Source organism: Myiozetetes cayanensis, unplaced genomic scaffold (assembly GCF_022539395.1).
Source record: "Myiozetetes cayanensis isolate MyiCay16 unplaced genomic scaffold, myiCay2020 scf2-11, whole genome shotgun sequence".
In the NCBI taxonomy this organism is placed as follows: domain Eukaryota; kingdom Metazoa; phylum Chordata; class Aves; order Passeriformes; family Tyrannidae; genus Myiozetetes; species Myiozetetes cayanensis.
The window spans coordinates 70,802,641-70,820,770 of NW_026087411.1; the positions used below are offsets into that span (position 1 = coordinate 70,802,641).

An 18,130-nucleotide genomic window follows, 5' to 3' on the forward strand; every position below is an offset into this window, starting at 1 on the left:
TCAAAGTGAGGTTAAAAGTATGTTAAGATTGCTAAGGAAAATGAGTCACTTCTAGCAATAAAGCCTACTACTGTGACAAACAGGGTCACTTTTGCATAGGATGGAATTCACAAAAAAGTAAGGAAGGCCTGGGGGCTACTGTGAAGCTTCTGAAAACTCCTACTAAGATTTTATTCCCATTTAAAGAATTTTAACTGAAAAAAGCCCTGCTCAGTAGAATGCGTGGTAAACTTAGACCTTGAAGCTATCACTTCTTAAATGTGAAATGTTTTATATCAGTAAAGAGAATGTAAGTGTTCTCTGTCTAAAGTACTTGTGCTGAGTTCATTAAAGAGCAACTGATCATTTTGCTATGAGATTTGACCAAAATCCACTCTTCTATGCAGTTCCCATATGTAGGTATTGAGCTCCTGTTAGTATTCAGCTAAGTAGGTAAGATTTGTTCAGAATACAAGTTTGTTTTTCTATTTAAGACCTTTATATTGAGGTTGTCATTACTGTGGAGTCAGAACATCTCACTGTGTTTCTGTACTTTGGTCACTTTTACACCTACACATGCCAGAAACAGATTGGAGATATTCCAGTTAAGTTGGAGTTTATGAATGAATAAGACTGAAATAATGTTTTAACTTCTAATATTTTTTAAAGATACTGAAGAAATGCAAAGCTTTAGTACTTGATTTATAGATAGTTTAATTCATTCTGTAGCTAAGCTTGCTTACTAAATAAAGAAATATTTTTCCATAAATTAAAAAATATGTGGTATCTGGCTATAGTAAATATTACAAAAGTAATGTGGAAATGTTCACAAATACCTCTTAGCCTAGTTTCTTTTTGTATTTTATGAGCACATGAGATTTTTTTTTCTGTAGCACACACAATCAAAATAATCATGAAGCTTGTTTTGTTGTAAATGGTACCCAGTCATTGTCAATTTTAATATTGGACATTGGAGCTGTTTTCAGTAATAAACAGTTTTAGGGCTAGCAGTTGAAAGATTCCTGTATCAAATGGAACCATTGATGACAATATTGAGGTTTGAGGGTTTTTAGAGATGCTACCTACTTAAAATTGCAAAAAATGAAGTATGTTTATTAAATGCTTGTTTGTTTCTATTCTACTACCAGTGCAGAAGTCACTGGAGGAGTACTTCTTTAGACTAGGAGGCTTGTTTGGGACTGTCTCCTCTCTGTGTGTCCTAGAATATCCAAGCTGAGGTACCTACAGAGGGGAAAGATAACTCCAGCTGCTGTTCAGTGCTTTCTTACCACCTGTGGTTACAGGTTAGAACACAGTCTTTGAATTTGCTTGCTAATATAGAATAGTCTTCTGTAAAGAATTGCACATGTGTATGTATGTGTCACATATGTGATCCTCTGTGCTAGATCAGAAGCCTTACTTCCAAGAAGAAAATGTTCACTTTTGCTTGCCGGAGACTTAGCCCTGCCCAGCTTTGGCTTTAGGCTTTTAAAATTGGGTCAGCCATATCTGTCAGTAACAAACTCAGTGGTTGCACATTACGTTACTCACACGAAGCACATTACTGAAAGCCATGTGTCTGTAAGTAATTTCCTAAGAGATCCTAAAGAGCTGGATTAAAATCTTCCCAGTGGAGATGTTGGTGTGTGTCTTCAGATTCAGAGATGTCCCAGGCACCAGGTGCTGAACACATGCTGTCAAGGAGTGCTCTGGCGTTTCAAGATACTTATGCCTAAGGGCCTGTTCTGCCTGGTAATCTGAGGAGCAGGAGAAGTGGGAAGGACAGCAACCACACCTCAAGCACAAAAGGAGAACTCTGCTTCTTATAATGCTGACCCAAGAGGAGTTTTCCTACAGTAGCATATAGCTATTGCCAGGAATACCTTTAGGATCATCTAATCCAGAAAGTACAATGTATTCTGAAGATGAGCAAGCAAATATCTATGGCTCACTTCACAACTGAAAAAGCTGGAATCTAGTTATGATACGTTATTAAAATGCTGCTACTGCACGACACCTGGTTGTTTTTACTCGTTACACATTTAAGTATCCTTGTCCAGTATAGTTCCTTGGCCTTGTATCATGCAAGAAGTGCATTTTTTGCTTGTAGTTTGAAGCACTACTTCCCTATTTAGGGCTGTAAAGCCAATTTTATAAGTGGTGCTACTCCTGACTACGGGTGGATTCTGGGACTTGCCATGCAGAGCACTTGCATGCAGAGGATTCCAACAGAGTACTCCAGGAACACTTTTGCTAAATCCTGAGTATCTTGTATTGTCTATCAGTGAAGGGCTTTAAGCCTGCTAGATTGTCCTGACAGGTGATTGCCTGAGGCCACAAATCGGAAGGGAGGTATTTCATCCCACTAAAGAATTTTAAGTGGTACATCACGGATTAGTCTGGCTAGAGGAGCTGATCTTGTGTAGGTGAAAGGGAGTATGTCTGTCGCTGCAGCATCAGTGAGCATTGAGGTGCTAATCTGTGTGAAAAACTGCTGAAATAAGTGCCTCTAGCAGAAGTAGTGCCTTCTCACTATGCTGCTCTTAGGCACTTGAGTCTCAAAACTAAACCAACCTTTTCTTTTCCCTCCATCTTCAATTCTTTCTTTTTAAATAATAAGTTAATTAATAGTAAGGTATAAAAAATGTATTTAGAATGCAACAGTCTGAACTGATGCTGAATAAGCTCATTTTCCTAATACTGAGTGGTTTACTTTGCAAACCATAACTTACATAGCTAAAGGAAATGGAAAAACTTACTGTGTGATACCATGACATTGCACATCTTTCCACCTTCTCTGAAGACTAGAAGACTACAGATTTTCGTTTTTGTTCTCTTCCTGTATCTCACTGATCCCTGAACACTGAGGGCTTTTTAAGGAAGCTGTGTATTCGAAACAGCAAATATTGTAGTCCTTAGGGCATTCCCCTTAAAGAAGGAAGAGTGGACTCAGACTGCCTCAGGCTGAGGAGGACTTTGAGCCACTGCCTCAAGGACTCTGTTGAGATGCAACAGGCCACTCTCTCTTGCTTCTTTCCAGTAGATGCCTATCTGCAAAAGAGACTCCTTTGCCAATACTTCGACTGGATCACGGTGGTTTTCTGATCAGGAACACTGAGACACGTTTTAGATGATAGAGAAGCAGATCTCTTCTTAAGCCCTTTGCTTTAGAGGTGCCTTTTTCTCTCCATTTTCTGTACAGAGCTGGAAACTCTTCTGACTTTACATGGTATGATTCGTTAGCCTGGCTCAGGTACCTGCTTAAAGTGTTACTGCCTTGACTTAGTGTCTAAATTTAAGTGGTCTGAAATGTCTTAGTACGTATTGTGTAAGCATAATTATCTGCCTTCTGGACATGGAATATTTTTAAGTTTTACCAAAAAGCTTTGCCATCTGTGCTTATCACTTGCCAGTAGTGACTTTTGGGGGCTATACTACCTTCTTTATTGATGGAGTTCCACAAGGAAAAAAAAGAAAAATCATTTAATCCTGGGACAACCACTCTGATATATGACTTAATTGGTTTTCAGCCTTTTTTTTTCCTTTTTTTTTAAATGCCAAAACAGTGGTTTTTATTTGTCCATCACTTCAGTAATATAAAAATATTCTGATTTTAAGTAAATAGTTATTATATACACACACAGTCTGCCTACAAAACATTATTGCTATGCTTTTATTTTTCTTGTATTTCCACTTCATCTTATTTCTGATGTTAATTTGCAACAAAGTAAAAGAAACCATCTTAGGTCATGCAATAGGTAACGTAACTCAATTCTGACACGATTCTAACAGGAAGTAAAAACTCGGTGAGGTTACTGGAAAATTTGAACATATTAGTTTTGAGGAAATCATGGGGGTTTTAAATACATTATTGAATATTGTAAAATGGGTGTTGACAGTAATGATATCATCAGGTCTGGACCCTGTGCACTACAGATGAGCAGAATTATTTGCCCTAATTTTTGTAGGTCTGGTCCAATGACATAGAGTGGCATTAAGCTTTGTAATCAGGTCATTTAAATTTTGCACCACTCCTTTAAATATATATTGTGTTTAGCAACTCGTACACTCGGTGGATGCATTTTGTCAGTTGAAGTTTTAGTTTTTGTTATCAAAAAGAACAGAATATGGGGCAGGGAAGAATAGGACCGCAGTTGGTGTGTATTTTGTAATTCTGTCTGTAAAACTGGTGGATGAAGCTTTTATGATAGCTAGCAAATCATCCAGAACCCAGATGACAGTGGAAATGGATAAGAATTAGACAACTGTTGAGAAAACAAGCATACTTATCAGTAATGTTACTAGTGTATTTGCTGTTGTCAACTTTTTGCTACAGAAAGTCAAGCAGATATCTGTAGAGGAGAGGCTCTCTGTATGTGATTTCAAATTGGGTGTGTGATTGGAAACATGAAAGTTGAGGAAAGTTTGAGGAAATGTGACTTAAGTGAGAGTTTATGGCTCCTAGTAACAAAAGGAGGCAAGAATGTTAAAGTAAAAACAATGGATTTTTTGAAAGAAGGCTATAGTAAATACAGAATTGGTAGATAAGATCTTTTTAGTCAAGCCTCAAGGGTAAAAGGAATTAAGAAGTTATGCTTTGTCAGAGATAATACTACAGCACAAACAATGCTAATGCAGAGATTTAGACTTTAATTAAACTGTAAATTCTTCATTCACCTCTGAGACTTTCTCAGTTTGCTGAGGAACAGAATAAAAGACTTGTATGAGAAAGGGACAAAGCTGGATAAGGAGCAGGGAATGGGACACCCCATTAACTGCATGTCATTTTTAAGCAAGAGGCATGGAGTACATGAACACACATCAAAAAACATTGTTGCACAGTAAAAGAAGAGCCAAAGAAAATGGTTATCACGTATAAGCCTTTCCTCCAATGACAAGAAAGTGATACTGAGGTTCTAAAGCATTTAATCTATTTTTTACAAGTTCTTGCTAAGAAGAGTCAGATATTCATAGGAGGCTAACACAGTGCTAATGCCAAAACAGCATTTTGTCATCTGTATTAATGCAAATTAGTTTTTTCTGAAAATTAAATAACACTATAAAATGTAAAAAAAAAGTCACTAACTCTGACCGATTTAAGGAATACCATAGGTAGGTTTTCATTTGGAAGTGTTAAGTACGTATATTTGGAGGCTACTTAGATATTAGGAATATTTAGGTGTTCCCTAACTTCTGAATGGGAAAACTGGGTTTCCAAGATCTTTTCTTTTGGAGTTATACTCTTGAAAATCTGACTGGTAATGTTTCAGCCCAGTAAGTACCTGTTTTGGCTGGAAATACCAGAAGTTTGCTTTTAAATTACGTGCTTCATTCTTCAGATTTGTCTGCAATAAAACCAGAAACCAGCAGTTGTTTATGCTTAATTTAGTGTGGTAATGCATATATTATGCCATTTGGGGAATCAAGAATTTGTACAGAATATACTGTATGTAAGTAACAAGTAACAGAAGTATAATGCCTTATTTTAAGCAAACATAATTGTCTGCTCTCACAGGAAGAATTATTGCTAGCATGAAGTCAGCTGCATATTTAAGGATGATTCTTCCCAGTGTAACTTAATGCACTGGCATAGGTACCTGGTTATACTACAAACTTCTTCAGACAGCTGTCAAATCATTTTGGTTACCAAACAAATAGGATTTTATCTATTTATAAGATACAAATTATGCTACAACTGGGGTGGTTGAATGAAAGAGTAGTAATGATACATTCACTTCTACATTCTGCTCTTTTCCATGCAGCTCTGGGAGGGGATGGTGGTTTGTTCTGTAATACAGGCAGTGAAGGGGGCATAGAATGCCATTTACAAAAGGCAGTGATATTTTTGACCACTGAATGTAGATTTCACTGTGGTAGGTCCGTGTGAGAATGCCATAGTATAGTATAAAATCAGTAAAAGGTTGTTGCCTACTTTCCCCCACCCAGCCATTATTTGAAGCATATTTCGTATGCTCTTCTCAAGACTCTGAAATAAATTTTCATTTTTTGTTGTTTTAGTTCATGTCATGACAGTTATGTCAGTTGCTTTAGCTGGTTCCCATAATTTGAATCAAAGGATCAAAGTACTTGCATCCTCTGGGACAAGTATAAATAAAAAGAATTGAAATATTCTTAGAAAATATTCTTGTCATACTGGGAATCATTTGCTAATTTAGCTTTTCCAAGAGATGAAACTAAGTGAGAAAGAGCTGGTGCCAGCTCAGCCTTTGGAGTAACTGAAATTTTGCTAATGATCTACATAAATTATTCTTAGCAAAACAAAATTACTTCTGGAATATTACAGGTATTGTATGTGTGACATATTACACATAGTCCAGCTCTTTCAGGAGATCACGGTATTAAGGATACAATTCCTCAGTATGTTTTAGAAAGCTCAGCATCTTTAATGTGATCTGTGTAAAATTCATATGCCTTGCAGCTGGGTGAGGTGGATATGCCTTAGCTGGGTTGACATCAAGCTGTGATCACTGCAGGGAAAGAAAAAAAACCTTGCAACTAGTAAGGAAGAATGGCATTTTCATTAAGTTTCATTTTAACCCAGTTTTTTCTTGGAATTAATTTTAACTCAAAGTTTCTGGTTTAGGTGATAGAAATCTCAGCTTTTTCCACACCAGTAGTTCCTACTTTTTGTTCTGTTAAATGTTAAATTCTGTAACACCAATTAAATTTACTGTAAATGAAGTCTGAGTAAATGTTTTAATCTTTCTGTGAACTTTGAATGGTATACTGTAGTTTCTCTTTTTTTTTTTTTTTTTTTTTTAAATTAGATGGTGAGCAGAAGACTCAAGTGATGATTCATGGAATTGAGCCAATGCTGGAAACACCCATTCAGTGGCTAAGCGAACATATGAGCTATCCAGATAATTTTCTCCACATTAGTATCATTCCCCGACCTACTGATTGAAACTCAACTATATTCATATGAGGATCCTTCTCAAGCTGGAATTATAAGGGCACGTCAACTTCTTGCTTCTGTCAGTCTTGACAGAGGCAGCCTGACCAGAAAAAAAGAAACCAACAAAAAGCCGAAACAAAACAAGAAGCCCTCACTGCTGTAAGCCAAACAGGAAGAGAGATCCTATCATCAGATAAGGGCAATTGGGCTGATCTTATTTTGCATCACTGCTGCGTTTGTTCACCGCTATAATTAAATCAGTTGCGATATGAAAGAATTTACAGGACTTCTGCAAGTCTGCTGTTTTCTTGTAAAATATAGTGAAGCTGAAAACTGTCAGCCGAAGAGCAAATGGAAATATGTCACTTGATTGTATTTCTGATTAACAAATAAACAGGGCTGTTTCCTAAAGTGGTAGTGTTTCAGCTTTGAGGGTGGAAACACTGGTTTAATTTTCTAGAAAGTTAGACACTGAGAGATTCGGTTACCAGTAGCTTTTTGTAAAAGATCAAATTACTGTAAATCCATCTTTCCTTAATGAGAAGTTCATGTTTACAGTATGTGTATTGGTATGCAAATGATCTTTTAACTTTGATAACAAGCAGTGAGAGATTTTAAAGTAAGCCCATGAGCATGTTTTGTCAGTTAAAAACATGCACAACTTAATAATTTACAAATACTTTTGATTTGTATGCTGTCACTGAATACTCCAGTGTGTTTATTATTCAAACCAGTTTTCATAAACTAGCTATGATGTAGGATAATTTGTCTCAGGATTCGTCGTGGCATTTCTTTGTGCTCATATATTTTTTTTTTCTCAGAGAATATTTTCTTAATTTACTTTAAAAAGTTTTGGGGTTTTTTTTTTTTTGGTTGGTTTTTTTGTTTGTTTTTTTTTTTAAGAAAACTTAATGGATGTTGCAAACAGGATTGTATCCTGCTGTTTATTCCCATAGACTAGGAAACAGTTAAATCATAGAATGATGAACAGATTGCTTTTTAATGATTTTGAATTTTGGAAAGCTAAGGCTTTTCCAAGATAATACTTCCTCACATCTGTGGTCCCTGAGCAATCAGTCCGAAATGTGGAAGCTTCTAATCTCATTGCACAGATTTTTCCTTAGTTTAGCAGATGTATTTTTAGGTTATTGGATCATTTTGGTTTCTAAATGTTTGTTACCATTGCAGATGCTACTAGACCTCTACCAATTTTTTTGTTACACTGAATTCATCAAACTGTGCTCTATTGCTTTGTCTGCAGTTTCTGGCTGTTTGTGGCACAAAACAATGTTTATAGTAGACATATTATTAAATATGTCAAATATTATCAAATATAAAGAAAAGCATGACATTTTTCTTTCAAAAATAGTGGCTGTTGAAGTTCCTACTCACAGTCTTGGCTTGTAAATGTCCTGGTAACTGCCAATGCTGTTCCCATTCGTTTCCATGCTCCCTTTATGGTAGGATACTTACCTGTATCTGAAGAAGAAGAAAACGAAAAATCAATCAAATGAACAAAAACCTCTTTATGAAGCAAGAGGGGAAGGATCTCCATGGGTGAGAATAGAGTTGAAGATAAGAAGAGCCCTAAGGGCAGAAAAAGTCAGTAGACAGGTTAGATAGTGTTTTAAATGTAAACAAGGAAATAGCATAGAGGGATTGGAAGGGAAAAGGTACTAATGAAACAAACCCATGCTCTATTCTGCAGGACATGAAGAATTTTTAAAACAGAACAAACCATGGTGATCTCTGTTTATGGAGAATTGAAATGTAATATTCTTATAGAGGGATGATTTGGTTGAGTTATTCTAATTTTCAGTTCTGTTTGAAATTTTTGTTTCATTGTCGGATTGGCATTTATAAACTCTCTTAGGCAGGCATGTCTAAATATTTTGGGCAATTTCAAAGTCCTGCCAATGGATAAGGCAAATATTTTGTAGAGTCTTCATATTTAACAAAAGTGTCTTTTGTAGGGATTATTTTTCCTTTAATCAGGAGAAGAGGCAATACATTCAAAAAAACTGTAGAGATTGTGTTTCCTTTGTTTTAAGATAAACTGGAGGGAGTCACTGGCTATTTTAATATGTTCTACACCAGCATTTTAAGTATACAGCTCTTCTCATGGTCTGTATTTGCCGGTAAATCCAACTTTAAGGCCTAGCATGGAACAAAAAACATATTGGCTTTAAAACATATTCTTTCCTCTTACTTTAACTATTTAAACTTTATTAAAAAATAAAACAAAGTTTGAGTCTGTCTTTATTTCCAACTAAATAAAGATCTTTGTCATGGAGTGACAAAAATATTTAAATAATACTTAATAAGTAGGAACTTCTTAAAGAGCTGGTTGGGTGAGGTATCTAAACAAAAGCACATCATCATGAAAATGAAGTGGCATCTTTGCTTTACCTGAATTAAATCACATTTTTGTATTTTCTTTTACTTAATGTGCCAATAACAATAGAAGGTGTGTTGTGGCATAATTAAATACTTCCCTTTGAAATGCTGTGCCTTCTGGAAAAAGATCTGGTCTGAATTGGTCAGAATCTAAAATAGTGCTCACTAAATTAATTCTGGTAATAAGGAAAAGTTCCAAATACATCCGTGCACACTCCTCAATATTTAGAATTTAAGTGTAACCGGTAAGCAAGTTAAATCATACTGTAAAATGCACCAAAATACAGAGCTTGCTGTGGTCTTCACTGTATTTCATGTTTGGCAATGACTACTTTTGATTTTTGAATGTTCAGTGAAGAAAGAGTGAATTTTCTAATTATTTTTTGATACCACTGGCTGTCAGTCAGCATACATGGTGATGCCTTTTCCTTAAGTACTTACTTTAGTTTTAAATCAATTTCCATTAACTCTTGGATGGGACAGAGGGAGAAGAGCGGAATGAAGTGAAGGAGCATCCTAAATAAAACACAGTTGTACTGGTAAAAAGTCAGATAACATTGCCACTATTAGGAAGAACATGAACTTGACATCTGATGGCCTGGTAACCCTGAAAAATGGAGAATAGGAAAAATGTTGAAGTGGATTTAAGGAGGAGCTTAGAAAGATTTCTGCAGGGAAGTGAGTAGAGCCTGTACAGTGGAGCATTATTCTGCTAAAAGACTTGTCATCCTGGGTTCCCATTAGGTACAGAAAATTCAGAAAAGGTGTGGGAGAGGGGTTGTTTGTCTGCAGGGACAGTAGTTCTCATGTGGAATTTTGAGGGAGAGGGCTCTGAACATCCAGGGAAAAAAGAGATTCGGGCTCGTGTAGGGACTGTGCTGCTTTAGTGGCAGAAATGCTGGATATGTGTATTGCTATGAACAGGAAATCTTGCAGGAATGTGAAGAAATATTAAATCTCAGATCAAGCACAGGAACATGCAGTATGAATTACTGTTAATAAACTGTTGAGCTATTTCAAACCTGGTTACTTCTCCACGAAGAGTTTTGGGAGATGTGGAGCACGTCAAGACAATAAGTTATAAAAAGGGCAAGAGCTGTTTGCCTAAAATTGCAGTCCTTGGAATCAGTGGCTGGGAAAGTAATTTCAGTTCTGTATTCCTTTATGTTTTGCTCTGACAGCCACATACCTATCAGCTGATGAAGACTTGATCATCACTTCCAGTATTATCTATTAAATATCCTGCATAATAATTATGACTTTTTTTTTAATTACCTTATATGGTGAATGAAGTCTGAGTGACAGCTCTGTGTTTGTGGTACTGACAATAGCTGCAGTTTTTTCAGTTTTGGTATTTAGAAGAGTCTGCATCCTGGCTGTACAAGTGTACTGGCACACTCTTAGAAGGTTACTAGGGCTGAAAAAATGACTACTGACTTGAGAGAATGCTTTAAGCAACTTTCATAGCTTACCACTGATAATTTATCAAACTGAGGGACTGGACAAGAAGAGGATAGGTTAATCTCTTTCACAGACACTTTCCAAAATTAACATTTTTACGTGTAATGATTTTCAACTCTCTGAAGAACCTAGATGTTAGTTTGCTTGCAAGTTAAGCAGTAGTTCACAGAATTTATTCATATGCTACCATATGCAGATGTTAAAACTGACTATGTAGTTTATTAGTCTAATATTAATGATTATCAAATTGTGTCAGGAAGAGAACCATGTTAGTAATCATGAGGGCTCCTGTGGGTGGCATGGTTGTGGTGCTGCAAGTTGATGAAAGGTGAAGATTGAGTGCATCTCTGGCAAGTACTATCACTTTTTCCAACTTCAGCCTTCCAGCAAAACCAAATGTCTTTACTGATAAAATAATGTTGTTTTCTTGACATAGTGAAAGTGTATTTCAGCAGGAAAAGTACTTTCCATTCAACATTTGTGGCTGTATCAGAATAATAAGGTTTTTTGAAAGTGATTTCAGCCATTGGTTTTAGCAGTTGCTGTTTATTTGGACAGGAAAGAGGTTCCTGAAGTGATTTTTTTTTTCTTTCCTTAGAATGAGAAAGTTATGCACAGAGGTTCCTAGAATGTCACCACATATAGAATGGGTTCTGAATTAAAGCAGGTAGGTATCTATTCTGTATTAAAACTTCTGGTTTTGAGACAAGGCTTGGTGACATTTCAAAATGTCACACTAAACCTGAGTAATATCTCTTGAGATGTTAAGTTTCAAATGCTCAGAAACTAGATTTCAGATTTCTTTACTTCAAGTTACACTATCAAATTAGCTGGAGGAAGATGAGTTTAAAGTGAGAGACATGTTTTCTTCCCTTCCCTTGCCTTTCATGTCTCTACGATTCAAATAATTAAGTTTTTTTAACTGTGAAATGAAACACCAGTTTTTCTAAACAATAGATTGAAGAACGCAAAGGAATACAAAACAGCTATGCAAACAGCTACATGAAGAAGAGTTTGGTGTATGTCAGGTTTTTATATATATAAAATAACTAGTATTATATGGAGTTTAAAGGTTTGGGTTTCATAGTGTTTATATGTATAAAAACCACTTAAGGTAGAAAGAGAGGCAGTCAAACACCGTGTTAGGATTGGAGGATCTCGACTGCACTTGAAACTGCCAAAATCTGTCTGATTTTAAAATAGCACTTTCCACAGAAGATGTTTAAAGCCTTAATACTTGCATCATTTCACTAATCTAGGTCAACAGATACAATAAAATGAATATGTTGTGGAAACAAATCTGTGGTCTAGTTACTAATACACATTACATTCTCAGCAGTCGCAGTAACTGTGAGTATAACATGGTGAAAAGGATAAAGCCAGTGTGTGTTTTGCAAGTTCACATGCACATCTAGAAGTTAGGTTCCCTTTCAAAGAAAATTGGGCTTTAGTGGGGCGGGGGCCCCTGGAAATCAAAAGCGTTGTTCATTAAACCTGTCCCTTCAGTGACTGCCTTACAGTGAAAGGCATGTGGAAAGAGTCACGAGTGAAAGTTGGTGATGTCTTATTTTGCACAGGTATGTGTATAATTCCCCCTTGTCTATATTGTTGCTTAGTGTCCCAACTGACATAAAAACCAGGCACTTTGTAATTCTTTCAGCTAGACAGAGGCACTCAGGTATTTTTATTACTACAGAATTAAAGATCAGAATGGAAACTATCTAGCTGAAACTTGCACCTTACACGGTTTTATGGCTATAATTAAAATAATCTGCACTTCAGAGGTTTGATTTCCATCAGTCATATGTATGCACGCCCTCACTGTGTTTTTTCCACACTTCAAAATTAGCAAAATAGGCTGGTCTTCCTTCATTTTAAAGATTATCCAAGTCTGTACAAGGCAAACAGGAGCAGGAGATCAGGCTGTAGGGGTGACCCTATAGTCCTGGAGTGCTGGCATGACCTGGGAAATCGTACACCTTCTTCACTATTTCCCTGGCAACCATTTTATCATGGGAATCCTGGCCCCTATTAACAGGTTCTTCTTTAATTTGCAGCTTCTCTTAAGCTCATTCTTGACCTCAGCTGACTAGCACTGAGGCTGTGCCTGCCCCTTGCTTCGCAGCTCCCTTGCAGGATTACTGCCGGTCACTGTGCCCTGCGCGGGACTAAAACTGGAGCCCTCCCTGGCACTGCTCGAACTGCTCCTCCCTCACCATGGGAGGTGTGAGTTCATTTCTCCTGGTTGTTACCACGAACTGGGTGGCCCTGTAAGAAAACAGTGAGAGAAGGGTGCAGAGGAGGAGAGAGGGAAACGAGAGGAATTAAAAAACAGTGAAGGTGGGGCTTGAGAGAAAATACTTTGTGGGGAGTGAAATGACAGAGCTGGATTCTTGATCTCACCCACGTTTCTCATTCACTCATCATCTTACAGCTCCCACTGCGTGCTTTCCTCTCCATCCTTTCCATGAATACAGTGCAATGGCTTTCACCTGCAGAGCAAAGTGTCTGACACCCTTGGTGTCACCACCTGCTAAATCTGCTTCTCCTTGGAGCAAGCAGTGCACTGTGAGGGTGTCTTTGATGTTTTAGCACATTGCTGAAGGAGGCCTTTATTTACAAGAATTGTTTCAGAGCTTCCTCCTCTGCAGCAGGTCCTGGGCCTCCTTCAGCTGCGAAGAGTCAGAACTGGGAGGTTCCAGTGCACAAAATGGCAGCCCAACTTTCGCTGCACTGTGGGTTACTCTTCTAATACGCTGTGTTCTGGAAAACTGAATCATTAGCATTACTATTTTATTCAGGGGCTGGCAGGCTGGCTAGCTGGTGGAGTTGCTCAAGGACCTTTGTATACGAAAATTAGTTTCATGGCTCTGAAGTTTTACTTTATGCAGTCCTGAATGTTTCATACAGAACAGCAGAATACATTTTCAACGTGTGTAATAAATACTGAAAACCCATTTTGGTCACAAGCCTTTTCTGTTTCATTTTCCAGTCAGAATAAAATTCTGTCACATCGGGTTCAGTAGTACAACAAGATGTCAATATCCATAACAAGGCTATATAGGCAGAAGAAAGAGGACGTGTCATTTTTAATCATTAGCATTTCTGCTGTACATCTCAACACCTTTCAATGTGAAGACACACAAGGACTTCTGCCTTTCTGCTGAGGCATGGTTTTGCTGAACCACACGGGCAATTTCTCTGCCAATTTGGGAGGTCTGCTCCCCTATGGAAGCCATCCAGTTTTGGTTTATTGTATATAAATTTATACTTGATGTCTGTTGAGGAAATAACTGGAAGAATAGCCATAATGGCAATTAAAAAATAATAAAAAAAAAAGTTAAATTTATTGCTCGAGTGTCCTTCACTGAGAAATCATGATGCGAGTTTTCAGTGCAATTAGTGATGTCCTACTTCTGGTTGTGCATTCAATTATTTCGATGGTAAGAGGGCACAATCCTCATGGGTCAGCTTCCAATTGCCTTGAAATACATTGTATGTTATTAGTTAATATGTCAATAACAGGAACTACTTGGTCTTTATTTTACTCTTACTGAAATTTGAATGCATTCAAGGGTTCTGCTGCGATTGGCTTCCACAATTTTCCATAATGTAGCCCTTCATTTTGTTTTTGTTCCATGCTTTGAACAACAAAGCAGGTAAACTATAGCTACTGAGCATAACAATTAATTCTCCGGCAGTCATTTTTGAAGACTCTGAAATTTAGTTCTTTCAAGTTTCTGAGCCACACCTCTAGCAGAGACTTGTTCTTGGGTAACCACACAAGCTTCCAACAAGATAACACAAGGTATAAATTAAATTCTGTTTAAATACTGGCACTCAAGTAAATGGAAGTATCCACAACCTTCATTCACGCTCGTTTTCTGTCTCTATGTAATCAGTTTTCTGTGTACTTTCAAAAAGCAAACCTAACTGAGATGGTGTGATGGCGAATGGAAGATGATGCCTATTGCACAGCCCCCTCCCCCTGCCTGCACCCAGGTCAGCCCTTGTTTATGTCACTGCAGGCAATTAACAGTGCTAAAAACCACATGTGGCTCCTATTCCAAAATGCCATTTGATGCTATCGGGAGGCTTGAGTGTTCAAGAAAAAAATACGTTTGTTTTTTAAAGGGAGTTTATTCTTCAGGATTAGAAAATGCTGAAGTAATAAAAGTCATTGAGTGTCCAGCAGCAACAAGTAGATCTTTGCTGCAAGTTATGATCTGGATGGGATAAAAATGCTTCATCTTTAGTATAATGTGTGCTTGAAATGAACTGCGGTATATTTATGTGTTCTACTTTGATCCTAATGTGTTGTGAGGCACTGTGCTGAAATGAATGTGGATACCATCAGAGGAGAAGATCCTTAACACCTTAATGTATGGGCATGTGCCGCCATTGCCACATAATAAACAAGGGCGTAAGCTTTACAGAGCTGCCCCAAGATAGGGAACTTTTACCTCCTGTTGTTCCAGGGTAAGTGTCTCTGAGAGCAGCGGACTGCTTTCTCTGGCATTGGCCAGGGAGGGAGAACATGAGGATGAATAATTATGGTGGATTTGCCAGATGCGCCGTAACCACACGTGTGCATCTTGGCCTGATAGTAATGAATATGGGTGTTCATCTTTACCTGCAGGATTTCTTCCGAGTGATTTAGTTACTTATATCAAAAAGAGTTTCAGAGATTTGAAGTGACCTTAGGACAGGGATAATTTCATTGACACACCTTGGTGCTATTTATTTGAGGCAAATCAGTCACTGAGATTTTTATTAAATTTCACTGTGGAGTGGGGTGAGATAAGATTAAATGTGAATGGTTTGACTGGACATTTCTTGAGAAATATTTGAGTTTATTTTGCAGTGGCAAAGAGGATCACGGGAACAAGAGAACACTCCTGCTAGTACTGTCTTTGTGCTGAATGTTTTGGTGGACCACTGCCTGGAGTGCTGAAGTATCCCTCTGCCATTCAGATCATGTAGTAAGGGTGTTTTCTGGTGGAAAAACCTCCCTCTCCTGGATAAGGGCTGACCTAAACCTGATTCTGGTTCTTCTGAATTCTGACACCAGTACACTCACTGTGCACAAACTGCATCATTGCCTGCTCAGCACAGTCTGCAGCTTTTTCTGGATTTATTGCCTTGCAGAGATAAAGTGTGCTATTTAGTCTTAAAAATTCTACCTTAACAAATAAAGAACATCTTAAAAGTTTTTGAAACTAGAGGGAGAAACCAAAAGCTAGGAGGAGCTAGCAGCAACTCCATTGATATACCAGAAAGAGAGAAAACTCGAATCTGGCACTTTTCATCTTTTCACAAGCTTCTTGATGCAGCCCGAGAGAAAGGTTCCTAAAGAAGTTGTCTGGTGTTCAGATAGGGAAGATAACTGGGATGCTACTGCTGATTATGTTGATGTCAGTACCTTCTACTTTCCAAGCAGAGCTTATCAGCTTGTGCCATGAATTCGTTGTCCTTTCCCTTCACAGACGGGGAAGTTCATCTTCCAGGAGAACTGTCATTTTAATTTTTACTGGGGGAATGAATTGGTAGAAGCTTGGTAATAAAAGATGATGCTGAAAAGGTTACTTATGACAGAAGATCCTTCTCAAAGCCATGTTTAATCCTGCTGTGGAGTAGGCACTGGTCACAGCTGGGGTTGTGTTGAAGCATCTGCAAATATGTCAAGCAAGCCTGTCAGTAATATCTGGGTGATGGTTTGAAACTCAGAAGGGAAGCAGTGCAAAGGTTAAGGAGTATGTGATACTGAATTCACAAGATGGTACAGGTTAGTAGATGATGTACAGTCTGTATGGTTTCATTATGGAATGGCTTTTTCATGGCATGGCACTCTATTAATATGAGAAGCATTGTTTTAATTATCTCAGATGTTGTTCCTCTGAAACTGCTTTTTGGGTAGTTTTAACGGATGCATGTCATGGTTTAGGAGTGATATTCTCCAATTTAATGTTCCCACTGAAACCACTCCAAACCACACTCTGCTCACTCACTTCTCCCTCTCACTCCCCCTCTTCTTGCAGTGGGATGGAGAGGAGAATTGAAGACACAAAGGGTGAAGATCATGGGTTGAGGAAAGAATAATTTACTGGAAACAGCAATGAGATAAGAAATCAAACAGTAACAGCAACAATACTACAGACAGAGGGTGCAAGAGAGAGGCGAATGATTCACACAGACACTCTCGACAATACCCGACTGCTCTCTTTGCCACGCTACACTGACCTGGAAGGGAGTCCTTTCCCCCTCCCTGGAAAATTATATGAGGTGGCACAGAATAACCTCTGGGTCCTGGCCGTGCTCCCTCCCGGCTACTGCAAAAATTAACCCTGTCTTGGTCAGAACGAGGGCAAAGGGGAATGGAAATCGCTGCACTGGCAGGTACGATAGCCGGTCATCTTATTTGCTTACAAATGTTCCAAGCAATCATGTATGACACCTTCCTGCAAATGAGGCAAATCCTGCTTGGCGCTCAAGCCTCTGAGGAAGAAAACTTTTATATTGTAACATTAAAGGCAGACACTTTGTTTTAATCACTTGCCAAAACAGCTGAAAACAATTATTAATTAATAGGAAACATTGACTTTTAACTTTGTAAGCTCTCCAAAGAAGTGACTGTGACAAGTTGCATCTGGATTTATGGATAATTTGGATACAGTGAAAATGGGCATTGTACTGCAAAGGTTGACTGCTTTAAATTCATTTTAAGTGTACACATAGTGCTCTTAAAATTAATATGTTTATAAACCTAAATTGGTTCAGTTGGATGCCTTTTGTTCTCTTTGTGGCTTCATTTGAAGCAACAACAAAAAGCTGTACTTGTTTGTGTGTTTAACCAAAATGTTAAATGCAATTAATCCACCAAAAGCATACAAATATTTTTTGAATAATAGAGGCACCCCTTTCACAGTGTCTGTGGTATTTAGCACTATGGTTTGGAGAGTCGAAGGCAACTTTTTCACATCTCATAAATAAAATTTAAAAAATCCTTTGCTTGGCTTGTTTAATTTGAACCAACGCAGTGCAGCAGCCTCAGTTTTTCTTGTCTGCTTTGATAAGGCTGAGGTTAGTGTGTATGGTTAGAGGGAGGTGGCATTCCTAGTATTTTAGATTCTGGATCTTACTTTCCCTTCTGAAAAAATACTGCATCTGACAAATACAACTCCCAGTAAATAAGGGAGGGATGAATATTGCAGTCTGAGACAGAGCTGTTCAATCTGACTAGGAGGATGATTATTGGGGGTTTTATCACGCAGATCTATTGTTTTTGCCTCTTTTGTCCAAAAAAAGGAAAAAAATTCCTTGGATTTGGTCGGAAACAGAGAATATCTAAAATATTTCAACAAGATCAGACCACAAGAG

The 18,130-nt window shown here is 37.8% G+C and overlaps 1 protein-coding gene across 1 annotated transcript in view; it reads left to right on the forward strand.

Moving 5' to 3' along the window:
• The window catches only part of ATG5 (autophagy related 5), a 70,216-nt gene extending 62,910 nt beyond the window's left edge, over positions 1 to 7,306 (forward strand). Inside the window, exon 8 of the mRNA XM_050315927.1 lies at positions 6,768 to 7,306. Coding sequence (XP_050171884.1) covers positions 6,768 to 6,904 — 137 coding nt within the window. The 3' untranslated portion in view covers positions 6,905 to 7,306. The remainder of the gene's footprint in view (positions 1 to 6,767) is intronic.
• Positions 7,307 to 18,130: the final 10,824 nt, after the last annotated feature.